General features: G+C 40.5%; 1 protein-coding gene across 5 annotated transcripts in view; it reads right to left on the minus strand.

Moving 5' to 3' along the window:
• Positions 1-19813, minus strand: part of INPP5F (inositol polyphosphate-5-phosphatase F) — an 89561-nt gene that overhangs the window by 25756 nt on the left and 43992 nt on the right. For 4 of the 5 annotated variants that reach the window (XM_060641340.3, XM_078434884.2, XM_078434883.2 and 1 more), the window contains exons 4-11: positions 13721-13849; positions 13344-13511; positions 13190-13246; positions 10684-10882; positions 9735-9914; positions 8762-8829; positions 1465-1589; positions 610-687 (exon numbers count right to left, since the gene is read on the minus strand). In XM_060641340.3, the coding sequence (XP_060497323.3) occupies positions 610-687; positions 1465-1589; positions 8762-8829; positions 9735-9914; positions 10684-10882; positions 13190-13246; positions 13344-13511; positions 13721-13849 (1004 nt within the window). Of the gene's footprint in view, positions 1-609; positions 688-1464; positions 1590-8761; positions 8830-9734; positions 9915-10683; positions 10883-13189; positions 13247-13343; positions 13512-13720; positions 13850-19813 lie in introns of those variants that run through there. The other variant, XM_078434885.2, reaches the window with a different exon arrangement.

Consider the following 19813-nt stretch of genomic DNA (forward strand, 5'->3'; position numbering starts at 1 on the left):
AAGCCACTTTAAAACACCATCCTGTCCCTCCTTTTTGACTCCAAGTAGAAATGCATCTGAACGCATGGAGCTTGAACAAAGTCACTTTACCACTCAGTGAGAAGGCATGCAGCATGCCTTGTGCATCTAGTTTCTCTGTCCACCTCTGGCCTTTCGAGTCCAATTGAAGGTTCTTCCCTAGCATTTAAGCCAATTTCTTCTTCCTACACCTCCCTCCTGCAGTCTGAGAATCATCTTCCTTCTAATTTTGAACTACCTGCAAGCTGAGACCGAGTACCTCTAAGGCTTCCTTCCCTTAGATGAAGGGATGGTGAGAAGAAGAGGAAGAGGAAATATAGACCATGGAGCATTAGATGGAATTAAACAACGGTCCTAGAGCATTTCGCTTCATCTTGCCTGACCATCTGACACCTCTTCCCTTTTCAAAGCTAATGCTGCCTAGTGACTGACACTCTCGAAAAGGAGACTGGGAATCAGGAAGCAAAATAAGAAAAACGAACACGCTTTTTCAGGTTGCTGCTACTATTTTAGTGCTTAGCACTACCAGACAAATACATCTGATTTCACAGACCAACAGTTTGTCAAATTGACTTCTTAGGAGATACCTACCAACACCACTTCATGTCAAGAATAATGTCATAAATGGCATCCGTTAGTGTTTGAACATTCTCAAACTTCATTCCTCGGCTAAAACACATGCCAAAAGAAAAAAAAAAAAAGTTTAATAATAGGTTAAACCTAATAACAGATTTTTTAGCTTAAGTCACAGTATTTAAAGTAGCTTGGAAAAATTAAAGAAAACTATTGCTGTAAGTACGTGAGGTTAACTCTACTATAAATTATATAGGCAATTTATATACATGTTTGTAATTAATCTCCATTGTGAAAGAAAATATATTTAAGAATACATTGAAACATATCACAGCTATCAGAAGTTTCTTTCCCCCACCAAATTTTCAAAACTTAGGTAAACGAACCCACATCAGAGCCAGGATTAGGACAAAAGAAGCTAGCTTTCAGAACACACACAAGTTAAAATTACCATCAAAATGATCCAGTGACTGTTGTTTTTCCAGAGCAAACTCTAGTGAAGCTTATCCATAGAGAAAGAAGTATTATTAATAGAGCATGAAGATGAGCCAGCAGAATGATTTTTAAGTAAGGGGACTCGATTACTTCTGCTAGGCTTGGACTCAAGCTGAAAGGAAAAGCTCCAGAAGTTCTTCGAGTGATAAAAGGAAAAATGGAACTCTCCATCGCCATGTTGTTTTGGGAAAGACAAAATATTTCAGGAACAATTAAATTTTTAGCCAGAATAAAGCTCATATGAAAATTAAAACTAAGTTAACAATGAGAAGAAGAAAGTGTTCTTCCCCGTAAGGAAGAGGAGAGCTCAGCTTGCTGTGGGAGCGTGTACCACAAACAATGGAACTGATCAAAACTCCCAACAGGAAGCCCTCTTACCAGTGCTCATGGAAGTCAAATGAGACATAAGTGAGGTGTGAGCTGTTGAAGAGTAACACTTGTTTCAGGTAAGCATCGCCAATAATTTTCTCCCTGCCTGCCTGGTCCACCAAGTTAATAATAACCTGTGAAAGTTAAGGAAACACAAATTCAGTTTAATCAGATGCTAAACTCAATGTGGTTTTGAATCAGTTTGTTTGAAATTGTTTTAGAAATATTTGATAGCCATACTTAGAAATTTATCCACTCAGGCATCAATTTTTTTCCCCTATAAAGTTAGATTTTCACTTGTTATATTTAGGTAGCATTAATAGTTGTTTAATGTACTATGTATCTGCAATGACCAATTAGAATAAATTGGTAAAAACCAATTAAAAAACCAATTAGAATTGGTTATAATAAAATAATAAACAAGGTCCTTTGTAACGCAAATATTAAAAATATTTAGAGGTTTTAAAAAATATACAAGACCTACTTATGGACACTATAAAACTTTGCTTAAACACGTAAAAGAAAATCTGAGTAAATGGAAAGACACACTATGGTGCTAGATAGTGAGATTCAATATTATAAAGATGGCAAGTCTCCCCAGATTAAACACTCAACAATCCCAATCAAAATTTGATCAGGATCTTTCTGTGGACTTTGACAAGTTAATTCTGAAGTTCCTCTAGAAGGTAAGTATATGGAAAAAGTTTTGAAGACTAATAATAAAGGAGGACTTGTCCCATTGGAAAGCAAAACATACTCTAAATCTGCAGCAATTAAGACAGAAGTACTCATGGAGAAACAGATGAATGACCCATAGAACGGGACAGCCAGCTAGAGACAGACCTATGCACATTGAGGAATCTAAAATATTAACAAGATCATTCTGGGAGAAATAAAAAAATACTCTATAAATGGTACTGGGATAATTATCTATCTATATAGTGGGGGAAAACTTACTTTAGCTCTCTAAATCTCACTATATACAAATCATAAGATGCATTAATGACCTAAATATTTTTTGAAGTTATAAAAAAGCTAGAAGAACATTCGGGGTGATGTTCCCATAACTGTAGGATGGGACGTGACTTTCTAAGCGTAAGAACCAGAGGACATAAAGAAAAAGATGGACAAATGTGACAACATAAAAATTTAAAACCTCTTTACCCAATGACAATACAAGTAAGCAAAGGTAAAACAAAACAAAAAGACACAAAGGACTACGTGGGGGAACAGACCTGTAACATTAAAGCAATACTATATAAGAGTGCTATAAATTCAGTAACAGGAAGAGTAAATTCACAATACAGAGAAAATTCACAAGAGAAAATATATAAATAGTCAATAAACACGAGGCTACGACTTTGTTAATAAACAAAGAGACAGAGGCAAACCAAGAGACAGACTCTCAACTGTAGAAAACAAACTGGTGGTTACCGGAGGGGAGATGGGTGGAGGGATGGGTTAAATAGGTGATGGGGACTAAGGAGGACACTTGTGATGAGTACCTGGAATTGAATGGAAGTGTTGAGTTGCCATATTGTATCCCTGAAACTAATATTACGCTGTATGTTAACTAAATGGAATTTAAATAAAAGCTCTTAAAAAAAAAAGAAATACTAATTTTAAAACAGAAAACTAGCTTTCATCTTTACAGAGGCAAAAATTGAATCCTAAATGTCATCAGCATTGGTGAATACATGGGGAGATGGGCATGGCTCCCACTGTTGCTGAGGGTATAAACTGTTGGGATCTTTTGGGGAACAACAAAGTGGTAGTTATCAAGTTTAAATGCATCCTGTTTGATCCAGTCATTCTGCCTCTAGAAATCTGTTCTGTAAAGCAACTAAGTGTCCCAAAGTACACAAAAGTTGTTTTCTGGAATTTTTGTTTTTACAATAGCAAAAACTAGATCCTAAGGGTCCACCAAGAGATAAACGGTTAAATAACAGCCATGGAACATTAAGTGAAAACAGCTGCAGAATTGCATACATGGTATAGCCCTCCATTGACTTAATTTTAAATGTGTATATATACATGTGTCCAGATGGGCTTTTGCTGCAAATGACAAATCAGTGACTCAGGTCTCAGAGCAAGAAGTCTGGAAGCGGCATGGTTCCGGAATTGCTTAATTCAGTGGCACCAGTACCAATTCTCTCCATCTTTTTGCTCTGCCATCCTCAGCACACTGGTCAGCCCTGAGGCCAGTTCATTCATGGTTTTGCCATAGCTGCAGTGGCACGTCACATCCACACACAACAATCACGGAGGGACTGTTGGGTCCTGTATCTCCGCTTATTTATTAGAGCAGGAAATCTTTCCCAGAAGCTTCCCAGCAGACTTCCCTCACATCATCCCTCACTGGCCAAACTGCCAATGAGCACAAACAGGCCAATGCCTAAGCCAATCACTGGCAACAGGAACAGTGGTGCCACCCTGACTGAGTCAGGCTGACCGTGGGCCCACCTCCCAGAAAGCAATTACCCAGGGGACGCAGGTGGACAAGGGAACATTACTGGGGTACTATCAGAAAGGAGGTGTCTGCTCAATACACACGCTGGTAAAACTGACGTGTACAAATAGGCTTTAAAAGTCCATACAGAACAGGGATGAGGGTGGTTAAGGAGGTTATTGTTACTGCTTCCTTTACACGCTTCAGTATCATTAAAATTCATTTTTTAAGCAAGTCTATTTTTTTTTAATGTTTATTTATTTTTGAGAAAGAGACACAGAGTGAGACTGGGGGAGGGGCAGAGAGAGAGGGAAGACACAGAATCCAAAGCAGGTTCCAGGCTGTGAGCTGTCAGCACAGAGCCCGACACGGGGCTCAAACCCACAATCCTGAGATCAAGAGTCGCATGCTCGCCAGCTGAGCCAGCCAAGTCGCCCCTAGTTGTTACATTTAAATTGTGGTTTGGAGCACCTAGGTAGCCCAGTCGGTTAAGCATCTGACTTTAGCTCAGGTCACAATCTCACATTATCTCAAAAATAAATAAACATTAAAAAAATAATAAATTGTGGTTTATTTTCTTAGTGCTAGTTATAATTGCACATATTGCTGATATATGAACTTATTCACACTGCAAAAAATTTCAACCATATGGGAATGCAAGCCGGTGCAGCCACTCTAGAAAACAGTATGGAGGTTCCTCAAAAAACTAAAAATAGAACCACCCTGTGACCCAGCAATGGCAGTACTAGGCATTGATCCAAGGGATACAGGTGTGCTGTTTCGAAGGGACACATGCACCCCCATGTTTATAGCAGCACTATCGACAATAGCCAAAGGATGGAAAGAGCCCAAATGTCCATCGATGGATAAATGGATAAAGAAGATGTGGTATATATATACAATGGAGTATTACTCGGCAATCAAAAAGAATGAAATCTTGTCATTTGCAACTACGTGGATGGAACTAGAGGGTGTTATGCTAAGTGAAATTAGAGAAAGACAAAAATCAAAGGACTTCACTCATATGAGGACTTTAAGAGAAAACAAATGAACAGAAGGGAAAGGAAACAAAAATAATATAAAAACAGGGAGGGGGACAAAACAGAAGAGACTCATAAATATGGAGAACAAACTGAGGGTTGCTCGAGGGGTTGTGGAAGGGGGGATGGGCTAAATGGGTAAGGGGCACTAAGGAATCTACTCCTGAAATCACTGTTGCACTAGATGCTAACTAATTTGGATGTAAATTTAAAAAAATAAAACAAGTTAAAAAAAAAATTTTCAAACATAAAGGTCAAATCCCTCCTCACCACAACCCAGACCCACACCCTTCCCTAGAGGTAACAACGGTTACCGTTCAGTGTGTGCCCTTTCAGCCCATATAAAGGTATGCCTACATAAATGTGCATGCCACATATGTGTGAGAACATATATGTGTAAAAGAACTACGTGTATATAAATGACACGGTTTTGTTTTGTGGGTTTGAGATGGCAACACACCATATGCTCTTACAGTCTTTTCTCGCTCTGTGTGATATTAAGATGTTTCCATGCTAGTGCACACAGATCTACCTCATCGTTTTTAAGCGTCTGTAGTCAACACTTTTTTTTTTTAATTTTTTTTTTTTTTAACGTTTATTTATTTTTGAGACAGAGAAAGACAGAGCATGAACGGGGGAGGGGCAGAGAGAGAGGGAGACACAGAATCTGAAACAGGCTCCAGGCTCTGAGCTGTCAGCACAGAGCCTGACGCGGGGCTCGAACTCACGGACTGCGAGATCATGACCTGAGCTGAAGTCGGACGCTTAACCAACCAAGCCACCCAGGCGCCCCTTAAATGTGTCACACTGTTTATCCACTGACGTTCTGATGAACAGTTGGGTTACTTTCATGCTGCAAAAAATGCTCTTGTACATGCCTCCTGGATTGAACGTGAGTTTCAGGTACATTTAAACATTTTTTTGTATTAGAGTCCCAGTTATTTCACATCCTTAATGGAACTTGGTATGTATGATTGTTTTATTTTAGTCATTCTGGTGTATAAGCGGTTTTAGTTTGTATTTCCCTGATGATGGGTGAAGTTCAACACCCTTTCAGATGTTTATTGGCCTATTAAATACACTTTTTCATGAACATCTGCTTAAGTCTTTTGTTGCCTTTTCTTTTAGGTTGTACATCTATTTTTAGCGTTTTTAAGAGGTTTTTTTGTTTTTTGTTTTTAGTAACTCTAGATAGGAATCTTTTGTCCTATATATGTATTAAAAAATCTTAAATATCTTCTACTTTGTGAATTGCTTTTCCATTCTTAGTGGTGCCTCTTAATAAACAGAAGTTCTTTATTTTAATAAAGTCTAAATTATTTTTTTCATTATGGTTTGGGATTTAAGTCCTATTTAATTTTAATACAGTTTAAATAAATGATAAAACTTTGATAACAATTAAAAATTTAGTAAAGTCAAATGTATCAATATTTTTCATTATTGGTTAATGCTTTTTAAGTCCTGACTAAGACCAAAGATCAAAAAGATGCTCTGGGGGTGCCAAGGTGAGTCTGGGCCAAGGCCTTGGGTCTTTTTAAAACAAAACAAAACAAAACAAAAAAACCCTATATTTTCCTTTAAAAAGTTTACAGTTTAACTTTTTGCATTCAGATCCATATCCACCTAGAAATGACTTCTATATATAATATGTAGGAAAGATATCAAAAAGCAAAACTACCAGATTAACAGTATAAGCATATTTTATTTTGATTGATAATACCATTCAAAATAGCTATACCAACTTATGTTTCCTCTAGCAATCTGTGAGCGTTCTCATTTCCCCAGTTACTTGCCTTTATTTCTTACTGTCAAACTTTATAATTTTTTCAATCTGAGGGGTTTTAAAATTTTTTGATTTTTGAGAGAGAGAGAGCACAAGGAGGGGAGGGACAGAGAGACAGGACAGAGGATCCGAAGCGGGCTATGTACTGATAGCAGTGAGCTTGACTCGGGGCTCGAACCCATGCACCGTGAGATCACAACCTGAGCTTAAGTCTGACACTCTACTGAGCCACCCAGGTGGCCATGAGGGTTTGCTTTTTATTTCCCTGCTCAGACTTTGGGACTGCACGAAATTTCTACATTAATTTTGGAAGAACTGAAATCTATTCAGTATTAATCCTTCTTTCCAGGAACATGGTATTTTTTCTCCATTTATCCAGGTTTTCCTTTGCATTCTTTGGTAATTCTTCGTCCCATCTCCCATCCCCATACACAAGCTATCTTTTTTTGTATGTTTATTAGGTTTTAGGTTATTTCTTCCTTTTTTATTTTTGTTGCTGTTAGAAAAATGCATCCTATAGCATTACACATTCGGACTGGTCATTGCAAATGGATCAGACTTACAGGTTATTATCGTAGACTCTGAGTCTAAAGTTCTCTCTTGGCCAGCAAAAGAACAGATGCAGGATTAAAAGTGAGAGATGGCTCATGTCTGGGAAAAGACAAGAGCCCCAAATAAGGGTCCTTGCTCCGTATTTATGAAGATTAAAAGGCTTACAAACTTGATGGGAGTACATAAAGAGACAATGAATCTGTGAACATTAACTCATGGGCATGAGGGAAAGGGGGTTTTGAAGATATACGGTGTTTGGGGTTTGGGTCAATATAAAACAAAATCCTGGCACCGGGCAGATGGTTGTTAAAGGCAGACAGGAGGCACTGCGTCTGTTTATCTTAGCTAGCCTAGGGGATAAGACAGGGAAAATAACCTCAGGGTTAACAAGGCACCTTTGTTTTGTTAATCAGTTCAGCTCTGGGCAGCATCACCGCAGGGCAGCAGTCTATAGCGCTATTTACCTGTTTACCTAATTTGGTCCTTCCTTCCTGTGAAAGCTTTCTGCTATAACACTAATTTGGGGGGCTTGGGGGGTAATCTTGCTTACCCTACATATCTTTGTATTGGGGGCCTTTGCCCCCACCTACTCTATTCTGGGGGCCTTAGCACCCCCCCCTTCTCTATCCTTATAACGCTTAATCTTGTTTACCCAAACTTGGGTGTGAGCATCCTATGGCTTTGTAATTCTTTTTTTTTTTTTTTAATTAAAAAAAAAATGTTTATCTTTATTTTTGAGACAGAGACAGAGCATGAGGTGGGGGGGGGGGGGGGGGGGGGGAAGAGAGGCAGAGAGAGAGGGAGACACAGAATCAGAAGCAGGCTCCAGGCTCTGAGCTGTCAGCACAGAGCCTGACGCGGGGCTCGAACTTGACAACTGAGAGATCATGACCCGAGCCGAAGCCGGACTCTCAACAGACTGAGCCACCCAGGCGTCCCTGGCTTTATAATTCTTTATGCCTTGTTAACCCATCAGTGCTTATTCCCCAAGCTTATCCCCCACAGGTTATTCTATACAAATCTTGTATCTGAAATCTGGTCATCTTATTGAACTTGTAATTTCACTTAACAGTTTTCACTTGATTTTAGTCTATATGATCACAGTCCTACATATAAATACATAAGAGAGGTGGGCAGAGAGAAAAGATCTTGAAGATAGATGCATATCAAATTGTTATCTTCAGGAGGCAGAACTACAGGTGGTACTGAGAGATGCCTTTCTTTCCTTACTCTGGATACTTCTTCAACTATAATAATTAACGACAGTAGACTAATTCTTATGTAAAAACAGTCTAAAGTAGCTGATTCAATTCTTCCTAGAGAATATTAGAAATACTCTTAGCTTATGTATTCTTCAACTTCATGGCAAGATACCATTTTGTTTAATTACAAATAGTATATTGTTATTTTCATGAAATTTAAAGAAATAGATACATAACCATGGCTGAAAATGAAGGAACATTAATACAGATCAAAGCCCACCTGTTTTTTGTAAATTTTCAGTTGTTCTTCGAAATGGGCACAGAAATAGGCAATGGTGTCCTTTTCACCTACAAAGAAGTGATACAAAATCTATTTTTCCTTCCGATGTTTGAGACAGAAATTAGTGTCTATTCCACCCTTACTCTTACTTTTCAACAATTTCTTGGCCACCAAATGTAACTAAGATGGTCTAAAACCAGTATTTTTAAATACAGTGAGCCAAAGCCAAAGCCCTCAGATTCCTTTTCCCCCCAGTTAGGCTGCACCAGGTCACACTGGAAAAGCACACTATGTAATCAGGACCTTTATTGTTCATGTGTCCAGCCTGTTGTCAGAAAGGGTTCCATGTAGTTTATAGTAAGAGAATAAAACTCCTCTAAAAATATGAATATTATAAACTGAAGGTTTACTGGATTCTTACAAATATCAATTGAGTTTTGAGAGAAAAATATTCTGTAAACAATTTTTAAAATCAACCTCATTGAGTTACCTGGTTAGACTGATAGGATTTAGCCATTCCAGCGCTAAAGTTAAAATACTAGAAGAAATTAAATCCTCAGTAGTTAAAACAACAAACCTTACACAGCGAGACACTTGAGTAAAGGCATCTGATCTATTTTTTGTAGATGCCATCTGAACATATCTCCTGCTTCTATTAACATTGGCTACATTTACCCTTTTCCAAAAGTAAACATTTCATAAAGTATTCTCCAAAGAAACAACAACTAAAATCTGTGAAATAAGCTTTATTTTATTCTATTGTTAGGGCATTTTTTATTGTTAAACAACTTACTTAAACTGTCAACAACCATTATAACTCTTGCAATTACGGTATCTCTATTAAATCTCACCAACTGGAATATTGTTTTAAATGAAGTATCTGGCCAAGCAAATCCATACCTATAAAATACCTAATATTTTAAAAAATACTCTCTCAAATCATCACTGCAAACTAAGTAATGAACATGCTTACTTTTGTCCAGTCGTGGTCGCGGATTATATCGATACCCAACCTGGCTCCAAAAGACAGGCACAGAGCCTCGTGTTTGAGTAAATGACAAAGTATGATTATGAACATGAATCAACTGCTCAGTTTCCACATAATTGGCAACATTTCCATTTTTATCCACTCCTCTTCGTTTATAACGCATTCCTAAAAGAAAATTAAAACAGAAAACAACATAAAAAAACATTATTTAGTCTGATTAGATATGCTACAGCTTTTTTTTTTTTTTTAATGTTTATTTTGAGAGAGAGGGACATAGAGCACATGCAGGGGAGGGGCAGAGAGAGAGGGAGACAGAATCCAAAGCAGGCTCCAGGCTGTCAGCACAGAGCCCGATGCAGGGCTCAAACCCACGAACTGTGAGATCATGATCTGAGCCGAAGTCGGATGCTTAACCGACTGAGACACCCAGGCGCCCCTGATTAGATATGCTTCTTAACCAAATCCATCTTCCAGGATAGCTTTAAGGATCTAATGTGCAACTTCCAGGCAGAACAGAATCAACTTCCCCCAAACTCATAACTCTATGCATCATTGTTTTGTACAAGTTGAAGCAAAGCTACTTTCTGTGAACTGAAAGGGAAAGGTTTTCCCGAGGGCGCTGGTGCTCAGGAAGGATTTATTACCGTGATACAGGCTGTCAGTGGGAACAATGGTATTTAGAAACATATCCCAAGTGACTTTCTTCTCTTCTCCATATATATACCTCTTTTTCTTTCTGCTTTTGTTAACTCTCCCCCATTCACCTCCCTCCAAAAATTGGTCCCCAATTACATCACACGATTTAGAGTCACTGAGCACTTTGAAGCCAATTATGCTTCCAACTCCATTATTGTCATTAGCATTTCAACCCATCTGCAGCTTTTCCATTCTCGTCTGAATTTAACTTGCACATGATTTCAGCCCTTTTACTCACCTGCTCTGTGCCTACTTCGGCGTGAAATGAGAGCCACGAGAAATCGTGGGTGAATGTCATCTACACAGGTGGACTCCTGAGGGGGGGTCTCTGGGCTGCTTTTCTCATCATCAGATGATTCATTATAATTAACCACAAGTTCTTCAATCTGCACGAAACCTTGGATAATGGGGAGAATCCAAAAGTCCACATCTGGTGTCTGAAAACAATATGAATATCATGTTGTTTCTATTCTGTATGGTCCTGCTGCTTTCTTAAATAGAGGCTAGCACATATTTGTCGGTTTCCCAGAAGCAGAAACCTTCTGTTTCTTAACCATGTTTTCTGTTTATTGGAGAATGGCAGAAAAAAGGGAGGAAGGAAGACAAAGGGGAGAGCCTTTTTCTCTATGGTGAGCATTCAAAAATAGCTGCCTGAGAGGTCCCTGGCTGGCTCAGTCGGTAGAGCAGATATAGCGTGAGACTCTTGATCTCGGGGTCACAAGTTTGAGCCCCACATTGGGTATAGAGATTACTTACAAAAATAAATAAATAAAAAGAGCTGCCTAAGAAGACCCACCGGATAGAAGCCACACTGCCTGGTAACAAATTCAACCTCCACCACTTACGAACTCACTCTGATGAATCACTTAACCTCACCGTGCCCCAACGTCCTGCTTTGAGAAATAGGAAAAACTGTTACCTCATTTGGCTGAGTGAATGAGTAAAATGTAAAAAGTGTTTGGCATAGTGCCTGCCTTATTGTAAGGATTTAACAGACATAGTTACTATGATTATTCCCATTGGTACAGAAAAAACAAAAAACAAAAAAACCACTTATAGGCTGATTTTTAACTCACCGTTGTATCAAGGCTTTAACAACATACAACCAACTCTGATCCCCTTACTACAAAGCGCAGAGGTCCAACTCTATGTTCTAGTTTAGAAAAAACTTGCCTTGCCAAGCTAAAATCCACATAGTAAATGAACCAAAAAAAAAAAAGGAAAAGAAAAAAAAAAAACACTTTCCATAAATATCTTATTTTACAATGTCACCCAACATAATTAGGAGAGTATTAATTACAGTTAGACATTTCCCCTTCTGTGCCTTTGAGGCTAAGAATACTCCAATTTCCCGGCTGACTGTCTGCAGGGAGAGTGAAGGGTAGGAAGTACTCTAGGGTGTTGTTCTCTTTCTCTCCCGTCTCCACAACTGTATCCAGCCTTAACCTCAGCATGACCTTCAAACCCACCTCATCATCCATAACCACATAAGCCGGGCAGGACCTGTCTCACAGTTTTGTTTTATGGAGCAGCAGACAGGATCCTAGGAAGGTGGTTAGAATTGAAAATTATGAAGGGTCTATATGCATTCATTATCCTTACCACCATCCTCATTATTTGTATTTTTGTTCTAGCAACAATGCAGAACTCTTGACGGGAACAGAGAAACATACGTGGCCAAACGCCACCTCTACTGCAAGCCATCAATTTTAAATGGTAATTCGAAGTTCCTGACAGAAACCCTGCAAAACGTTATTAGAGCCCAATGTGTCAGCAAGCAGGAAAAATATGCATTATCGTCACCCTTATTTTTCTCCCCTGTCACTGAGTTTCAGTGGTCACAGTTTGATCAGCCTCCTAAAAAGAGGTGAGAACATTTTCAAGCCTCATTCCCAATAGAGGCATGACAGATATCTCGTGGGAGACACTGCTAAAGTCAAAATCATTTATACTAACCACTGCCAAGGGGGAGAGATAGGAGAAAAAAGTTTGAAATTTTTGAAAAGTTAATGAAAAGATAGTATGTCACCCAGTCAGCTATTTGCCCACTTTGTGTCCAAAACAGCAACCGGCACATAGGAGGCCTTCCATACATATTTGTTGACGGAGTGAACTGTCCTTGGATGGGTATAATTCTTCCACACAGGAGACAGAGTGAAGGAACAGAGTAACCATTAAACTGGAAGGATCCTCATACAATAATCTCAACATATTCCCTCTCATCCTTGATTCAAATACTGGCAGTACTGGAATGTCCTCAAAGATCTTTCTACTCCAATCCCCAGATGAGGAAACAGGAAAGGGAAGTGACTGGCATCATTAAAGAAAAAGCACACTTCACCATTTCCAATGGGTGCAAACAAAATCTCCGTCTCCTAGGAACTCTGTGGACATTAGTTCCGCAGCCTTAAATTACTTCTATCCCACGGGAACCTGCTAAAAAGGCAGGCCTGTGGCTAGGCTGTAGAGTTGGGAACTGTCTTAAAACAAGGTCTTGGTGTTCATAGCTAAATGATTCCCATTCTAGAGAAGAAAACATTATAGTGAGTTTTTTTTTAAGTAGACTCCATGCCCAACGTGGGGATCAAACTCACAACCCTGAGGTCCAGAGTCACATGGTCTACCGACTCAGCCAGCCAGGTGCTCCCATTTTAGTGAGATTTTGAATTCGTTTTAATACAGTGTTTAAAACTTTGCTTAACAACCATAACTACCTTTAGGATATTTTAGAAACAACTACTCACACCAATCTCAGTAAGATCTTGTATCATATATTTATTCCAAAAAAATCGGTCATCAACCTGGAAAAGGTAGAGAATGAATAGTTCAGAAACATGTTGAGCTTTCTTATAAATCATTCTGGAGGGCAAAGCCTGCCCTGAGCCATGAGAGAAGTACCTTCTGCCAGAGGGGACGGGGGTCCCTCTCCCCAGTGCTTTGCCTCTGCACCGAATTGGTTAGGTCATAAGTCAAGCTATAGTAAAAGGATTCTGAGTCCATGAACATCTTCAGCAACTCCTCGAGTAATCTCCTCTCCAACTTCTCCTTTTCTTTACTTTCCTTAACCTGTAAGAAGTTAATCTACTATTACTACAGGAATTCAATGTACAGCATTGTGTGGATAATGCCCAACTTCCTAGGAGGGAAGTGAAAATAATCCCAAGAACCATACATGGGACAAGCAGTTTGAAAACAAGTTTCCTGGGAAGGAAACTACCCTTCAATTTAAAAGTAATCAAAGATGGATTCCAAGCCCGTATCAATGAAACTCTTACTTTCTTTTTATTAGGAGCAGACACATTGGATTTAATGTGTGTAAAGGTCTTCAGTAGAAACTTTGAGTCATCAGGAGATGGTACAATCTTCTCTGGTTTGTTAATTCCAAAATGATGCTTCTTACAGAGCTAAATAATTAGGAAGAGAAAGAAAATTCATTATTATTACCGTCTGCTTGTTAAATGTCTGGGTACAAGTGCACAAGTGACTGCTACTGCTCATGCATGGTAGTTAAAAGAAAACCTCAAGATTTATTAGTAAAATGACCAAGTAGACAACTGATATTAGAGAGCACAGCTATGGTTTCAAGGATTAGAAAGCTACCATAGAGGGGCTCCTGGGTGGCTCAGTCGGTCAAACATCTGACTCCTGATTTTGGCTTAGGTCATGATCTCAATGGTTTGTGAGATCGAGCCCCGTGTAGGGCTCTGAGCTGATGGCATGCAGCCTGCTTGGGATTCTCTCTGTCCCTCTCTGTCTACCCTTCTCTGCCCCCACCCCTTCTCAAAATAAATAAAAGTAAACGTTTAAAAAAAAAAGTGATCGTAGAGGATAAGAAAGTAATACAGGACAAGACATCCTTAGGATTTAGGGGTGGGAAATTCAGGTTCGGATCACAACGACAGTAAGTCCTTACCCAGTATAACTGAAGAATAAAATACTCTGGTTGAGGTTTATCCATGCTTTGAAAATCGGCATCGGAGATTTAAAATATTGCAAAATACACATCTGCTATGCTCTAGGGGCATTACTTTACAGCTGTCTGCTAAAGATTCATTCATGCTAGTTAATGGAGCATTTGGGTTGAGAAGATGTCAAGAGTCTGCTCTGTAGGGAATCTTAAAAGCTGGACACTTCAATCACTCTCCTCCTATCCTCATACCTACGAACGGAATCGGCATAAAAACATACTCTTTGGGACCAGAGATTAAATTTGAAGAAGCCGTAAGCAGAGGCTGCAGGAAATGTGCAGTCTAACTGACAAGTATGAGGAAGAGGATGGGAACCTGTTAAGAGAAGGGCACAGAGGTTCCAAAGAAGGCTACCTGCTTAAAGCCAAGGGTTTTACATATAATTTTCACGTGGCTCAACACACAAGGCAAATACTCTGAGAGGTACACAGATTCTTTTAACTGTATGCAGACGAATTCCATGTTTTCGACGCAATGGGTGTATCACTACACTAAGTGGTAGCCACTCACGGAGAGCAAACAATTACTATGTGCCTAGTATAATTAGTGTCTTACTTGCAAAATAACTATTACTAGATGATAAGCAGGATAAAAAATGAGAACAGAATCTAGCTCAAAGTGTGATTTTAAATTTAATAAAAAGGATCGATCACCCTTGGAAGTGGCCAATTTTGTCAATTCTATATAACTCAATAAAGCTGGAGAAAAACCAGAAGTGCAGACTGAGAATGGGACTGTATTCAGACAGAACAGGATCTTACAGACTTCAGGCCTTTTCAAAATTATGGCTATCAAAACCTCTGTTCACCGGGGTCTCACAACCTGACTGCAACTTTATGCTGCTCCTATGAACACAGGGGACCCGAAGATGAAGTCGCTCACGGCTGTCCTGCCGACACTGAGCTGACGATTTCCCAGAGAGTAAGCAAAACTACCAGGCTCTGAAGCTGACAGGGAAGGAGAGGAGAGCTAAGCAAGTACACACCGCTCCGGGGGCTCTCTCCTCCTCCCCTCCTTACGTGCGGCACTCCCATCAGCATAGAAACATACCGATAGATCTTTCCTCGAACACCTTCACTTGACGCCTCTTCTGCTAGCCAGTGCCCTGTTCTTGTACTCCTCACTGCCTCCAGCCCATGGCATCCCCTCCTCTCCCGGGCCCACTCCAGTCAGGCTTCAGCCCCCCGCTACTCTACGTAAACTGCTATCTTCAGTGCGACCAATGACCTCCACTTTGCTAATAAGCCCAGAGGCAGACTCATCTTAACCTCTCGGTGGCATCTGACACAGTTGGTCACGCTCTGTCATCACATCATGCCATCTGTCATGCACTGTCTGCACTTGGCTTTCACCGGTTGTTCCTTCTTTATTTCTTCTGCTGGTTCCTTTCTGACCTTTTGACTCAATGTCTTAGGCACCACGAGGCTCAGCTCTTGACCCCCTTCTCTATCTAAATTCAGTCCCTTCGTGATTTCATCCAGCGTCGTGGCTTCAGATACCACCCATATGCCAACTCCTCCTTCCCAAATGGGTATTTCCAGTCCAGCTCTCTCCCCAGATTCTAGACTCTCAAATCCCAACATTCCCTTCTGAATTGCCACCGGGCATCTGAAATTCAACGTGTCCAAAACTAGACTCTTACCTTCCCTCCACCGCCTTCACCTCCCACTTTCCTCCCCTTGTTTACTCCACTCCATCCACACTGGCCTTCTTGCTCCTCAACATGTCAGGAATGCTTCCACCTCGGGATTCCATTCTAGCTGTCCTCTCTGCCCAACACCCTTCTCCCCAGACCTCTCACCACAATCTCCACTCCTGAGCACCCCCCCCACCGCCCTTCCTGTGCCCGACTTTTATTTCCCATAGCATTTATTACTTCTCAACATACTGCATAATAATCATTATGCTGACGTTTACTATCTGTAACGGAAGCTCATAATGGCAGAGGTGTTTGGTTTTTTGCCTCCTGTATCTCTAGTGCCGCACAGTCCCCGGCACAGGAGGTCACAATATTTGTTACGTGACTGAATGAGCGCTGATGCTAAAATATAAATGGTAAACTCCAGGTTCATACACGGGGCAAGCATCGAAGTAGTCCCAGGAAAACTGTCACTGCCCTTATTCCAAGAAAATACCTCACCCCCAGCGCCCCCACCTGCATTGGTGCAGAATCACTGGGGTAGCAGAGAACCAGTCTTAAAAAGAGGCTCTCCCGTTAGACCCCTGCTGCCTCCTCCGCTTGCAACACTGAGCAACTGTTGGTTAGCAATTTTTATACAGAATGTTAGTAATTATCTAGTCATATTAATAACACTCTCAAAAAAATTGAAAACGTGCCCAAACCTAGTTAGGGACTATCACGATTTTTATTTCCAAAACAGGGTATTAGGCATTTGTCAGACATAGTTATTCCTTAGCAGTACTCAAGCGAGCAAAATTTCTCCCAGGAAAGTAGAAAGCAGATGCGTAAGACCCAACTACTCTAAAGTCAGACCGTGTCTGCACCCACACATTCCTCACTCTCAGAAGGAGCGGAGACCCTCTCCTCTGCAAGGCTAGTTTCCTGCTGTGTCCCTTCGAGGACCAGGACCTTTCCTTCATTTCCTCCTCTCTTATCTGTTCCAGCCTCTAAGAGCCCCTTTGCTACCATCTTTTAACACTGTTAGAATTTACCAGAACATGTATCTTTTAATCCATTCCTTAACCCTAGAATCTCCTCTGAGGTAGCAGGGTAAAAATGGTGTCATGGTCACTTGAATTGTGAGGACTGTGGTCTGACAGGCATGGGTCAGAGAGTAAAAGCCCAATGGGACTGCTCAGGCAGAGTAAAATAAGGGCCTCCCCAAGTATGGAGAGGACAAACTTTATCTCTAAGAACATGACGCTAACACTCACCCCTGTGATCTCTTCCTCTGGTTCCCACGACTCTGGGCTCTTCCCCCCCCTCTAACTTCTCCTGCTTAGTCTTCTTTGTTGGCATCTCTTTCTGTCCCTAAAGATGGTGGTATGTCCCAACATTCTGCCCTTAGCTCTCTTCCCCTTCTTCACAAATTCTAGAAAATGTCATCCTCTCTCATTTGAACTACTGTTATGTTTAACTACACATTTCTAATGCCACTCTTGTGCTGAGTTGATGACCCAAAAATATAACATCTCCCAGCTACTGACACCCTAGTCCCTCAAATCCAGCATTTCCAAAACTGATCAAAGTTTGTTTCCCAAATCTTGTTCTTCCTCTGGTTGCCGTAGGTCATTGACTACACTATCTACTGGATCCCTTACACAAGAGATGGACCCCTGGGTGGCCATCTTCCATTATTCTTCCCTAGCGTCTCTCCTATGGATCCCAGCTACTTCATGCTGATTGCCATTATGTTAATTCAGATCCATACCTTTTGCCCAGATCAGTATTTCTCAAGGCAGGGGCTACTGGCTAAACAGGAGAATTCTTTATACATAATTATCCCCCATAGAGCAGACGACCTAACAGGCCTCCTCTCACAAGGTAGCAAGTTGGGCTCCAGCACTGAGCACGGTTCCAGGCCCCCATCTCTCCTGTAGTCCTTTTAGTTCCCTTTACTGTGCAGATGCCAAATCTCCACCTCCCACTGCCTGATTCTGGACCCAGAACCAAGGAGGCCTATAGCCTCAGTTCGACCTAACGTCCATTTACGGTCCATGAAGATGCTTCTCCTCTCTAGGCCTGGCCATGTCTTTGTTTTCCTTTTTCTTTCTTTTTTTTAAAAAAAAACAAAAAAAACCTATCCCCTTCCTGGGCTTGGAATAGAGCCTAATCCCAATATCCCTTAACTTCATTATCCACAACTCCAAAATAAAAAAAATTAAAAAAAAAAAAAAAAAAAAAAAAAATCAATGAAACCTGCAAGTTAATTTTTTTAAGTTTGTTACAAACTCATTTAATTGCCAAATATGCCCTGAACTGATAGAAGGCTATTGAAAGTCATCCTAGTATGAATATTCGTATGATTCTTTAGGAAATATTAATGTATTATATTATGGGGTAATGCCCCAGACTCACTGGATATGTATGGAATGCATGGAATAGCCTTTTGAAAACTCTCAAAATCCTGAATTCTAAGACAAATATGGCCCCAAAGTTTTCAGATAAGGATTGTGATCTGTATAGCAAAGCACAAACGCAGGATACCATCTTACCTGGAAGTCGATTTCTGTCTCTTAAAACCAATTTTTCTAAATAGAGATTTAGGGGCACCTGGGTGTCTTAGTCAGTTAGGCATCCAACTCCAGATTTCAGCTCAGATCATGGTCTCACGGTTCGTGGGATGGAGCCCTGCGTCAGGCTCCACACTGACAGCACAGAGCCTGCTTGGGATTCTCTCCCTCTCTCTCTCTCTCTCTGCCCCTCCCTGGCTCGTGCTCGCTTGCTCTCTCAAAATAAACTTAAAAAAATAAAAATAGAGATTTAAATTTACTTTAACAATTCCATAAATATTTTAGAATCTTCCACATAGTTACCGTTAGAAAAGTATAGACCACTATTGTTTTTAAAAGGGCTACATTTTTTTTTAAAGGGTTACATTTATTTTTTTTAAATGCAGGCTACCATTTATAAGTTTTTATTATCACCACCTGGTGCTCATCACAACTGTGCATTCCTTGATCCTAAAAGGGTTAAATTTAGTCCTTCTGAAAAACAAGGATAGAGAAAATAACCTCCCGGGATCCTGTCCAGTCCTAAGAGGCTTTGTTTAGACAGAGCTCTTGGGATTACAACATTCAGCATTGACAGTGGGATCACCTTCCCTTTTCCAGAGGCCCGGCCAGTTGTGCGCAGTATGTGCTTAGGCCCTCATCACAGCTTTGATCCGCACGATCTCAAAAAGAAAACCACCACCAGAGGCCCCAGGGTGCTCCACCACTTCTTGTCTTACTCTAGCAACTTACGTCTCACAACCAAGATTAAGGGCTGATGTTGACGCTGCTATTTAAGAAAAGGAAAATGAATGAGTTTACTTTCAAAGTTGGTATCTGTGTCCATCTGGAGCTAAAATTTTAAAGATGTCTAAAGGGAAACCAAATATGGAAAATGTTGCAGTTATTAAGGCAATGAGATACAGCAAATAAGATATGCAGACAAGGCTATAAAACTTTAAAGGATGTTTTTTCAAAAGCAAGAACATCGATGTTATCTACTGAACCCCACAGATTCTTCACGCTCTTGGATAGATGTTTTAAAATGGCATACTGCGGGGCGCCTGGGTGGCTCAGTCGGTTGGGCTTCTGACTTCGGCTCAGGTCACGATCTCACGGTCCGTGAGTTCGAGCCCCGCGTCGGGCTCTGGGCTGATGGCTCAGAGCCTGGAGCCTGCTTCCGATTCTGTGTCTCCCTCTCTCTCTGCCCCTCCCCCGTTCATGCTG

This window comes from Panthera onca, chromosome D2 (genome assembly GCF_046562875.1).
Source record: "Panthera onca isolate mPanOnc1 chromosome D2, mPanOnc1 haplotype 2, whole genome shotgun sequence".
NCBI classification, from domain to species: Eukaryota; Metazoa; Chordata; class Mammalia; order Carnivora; family Felidae; genus Panthera; species Panthera onca.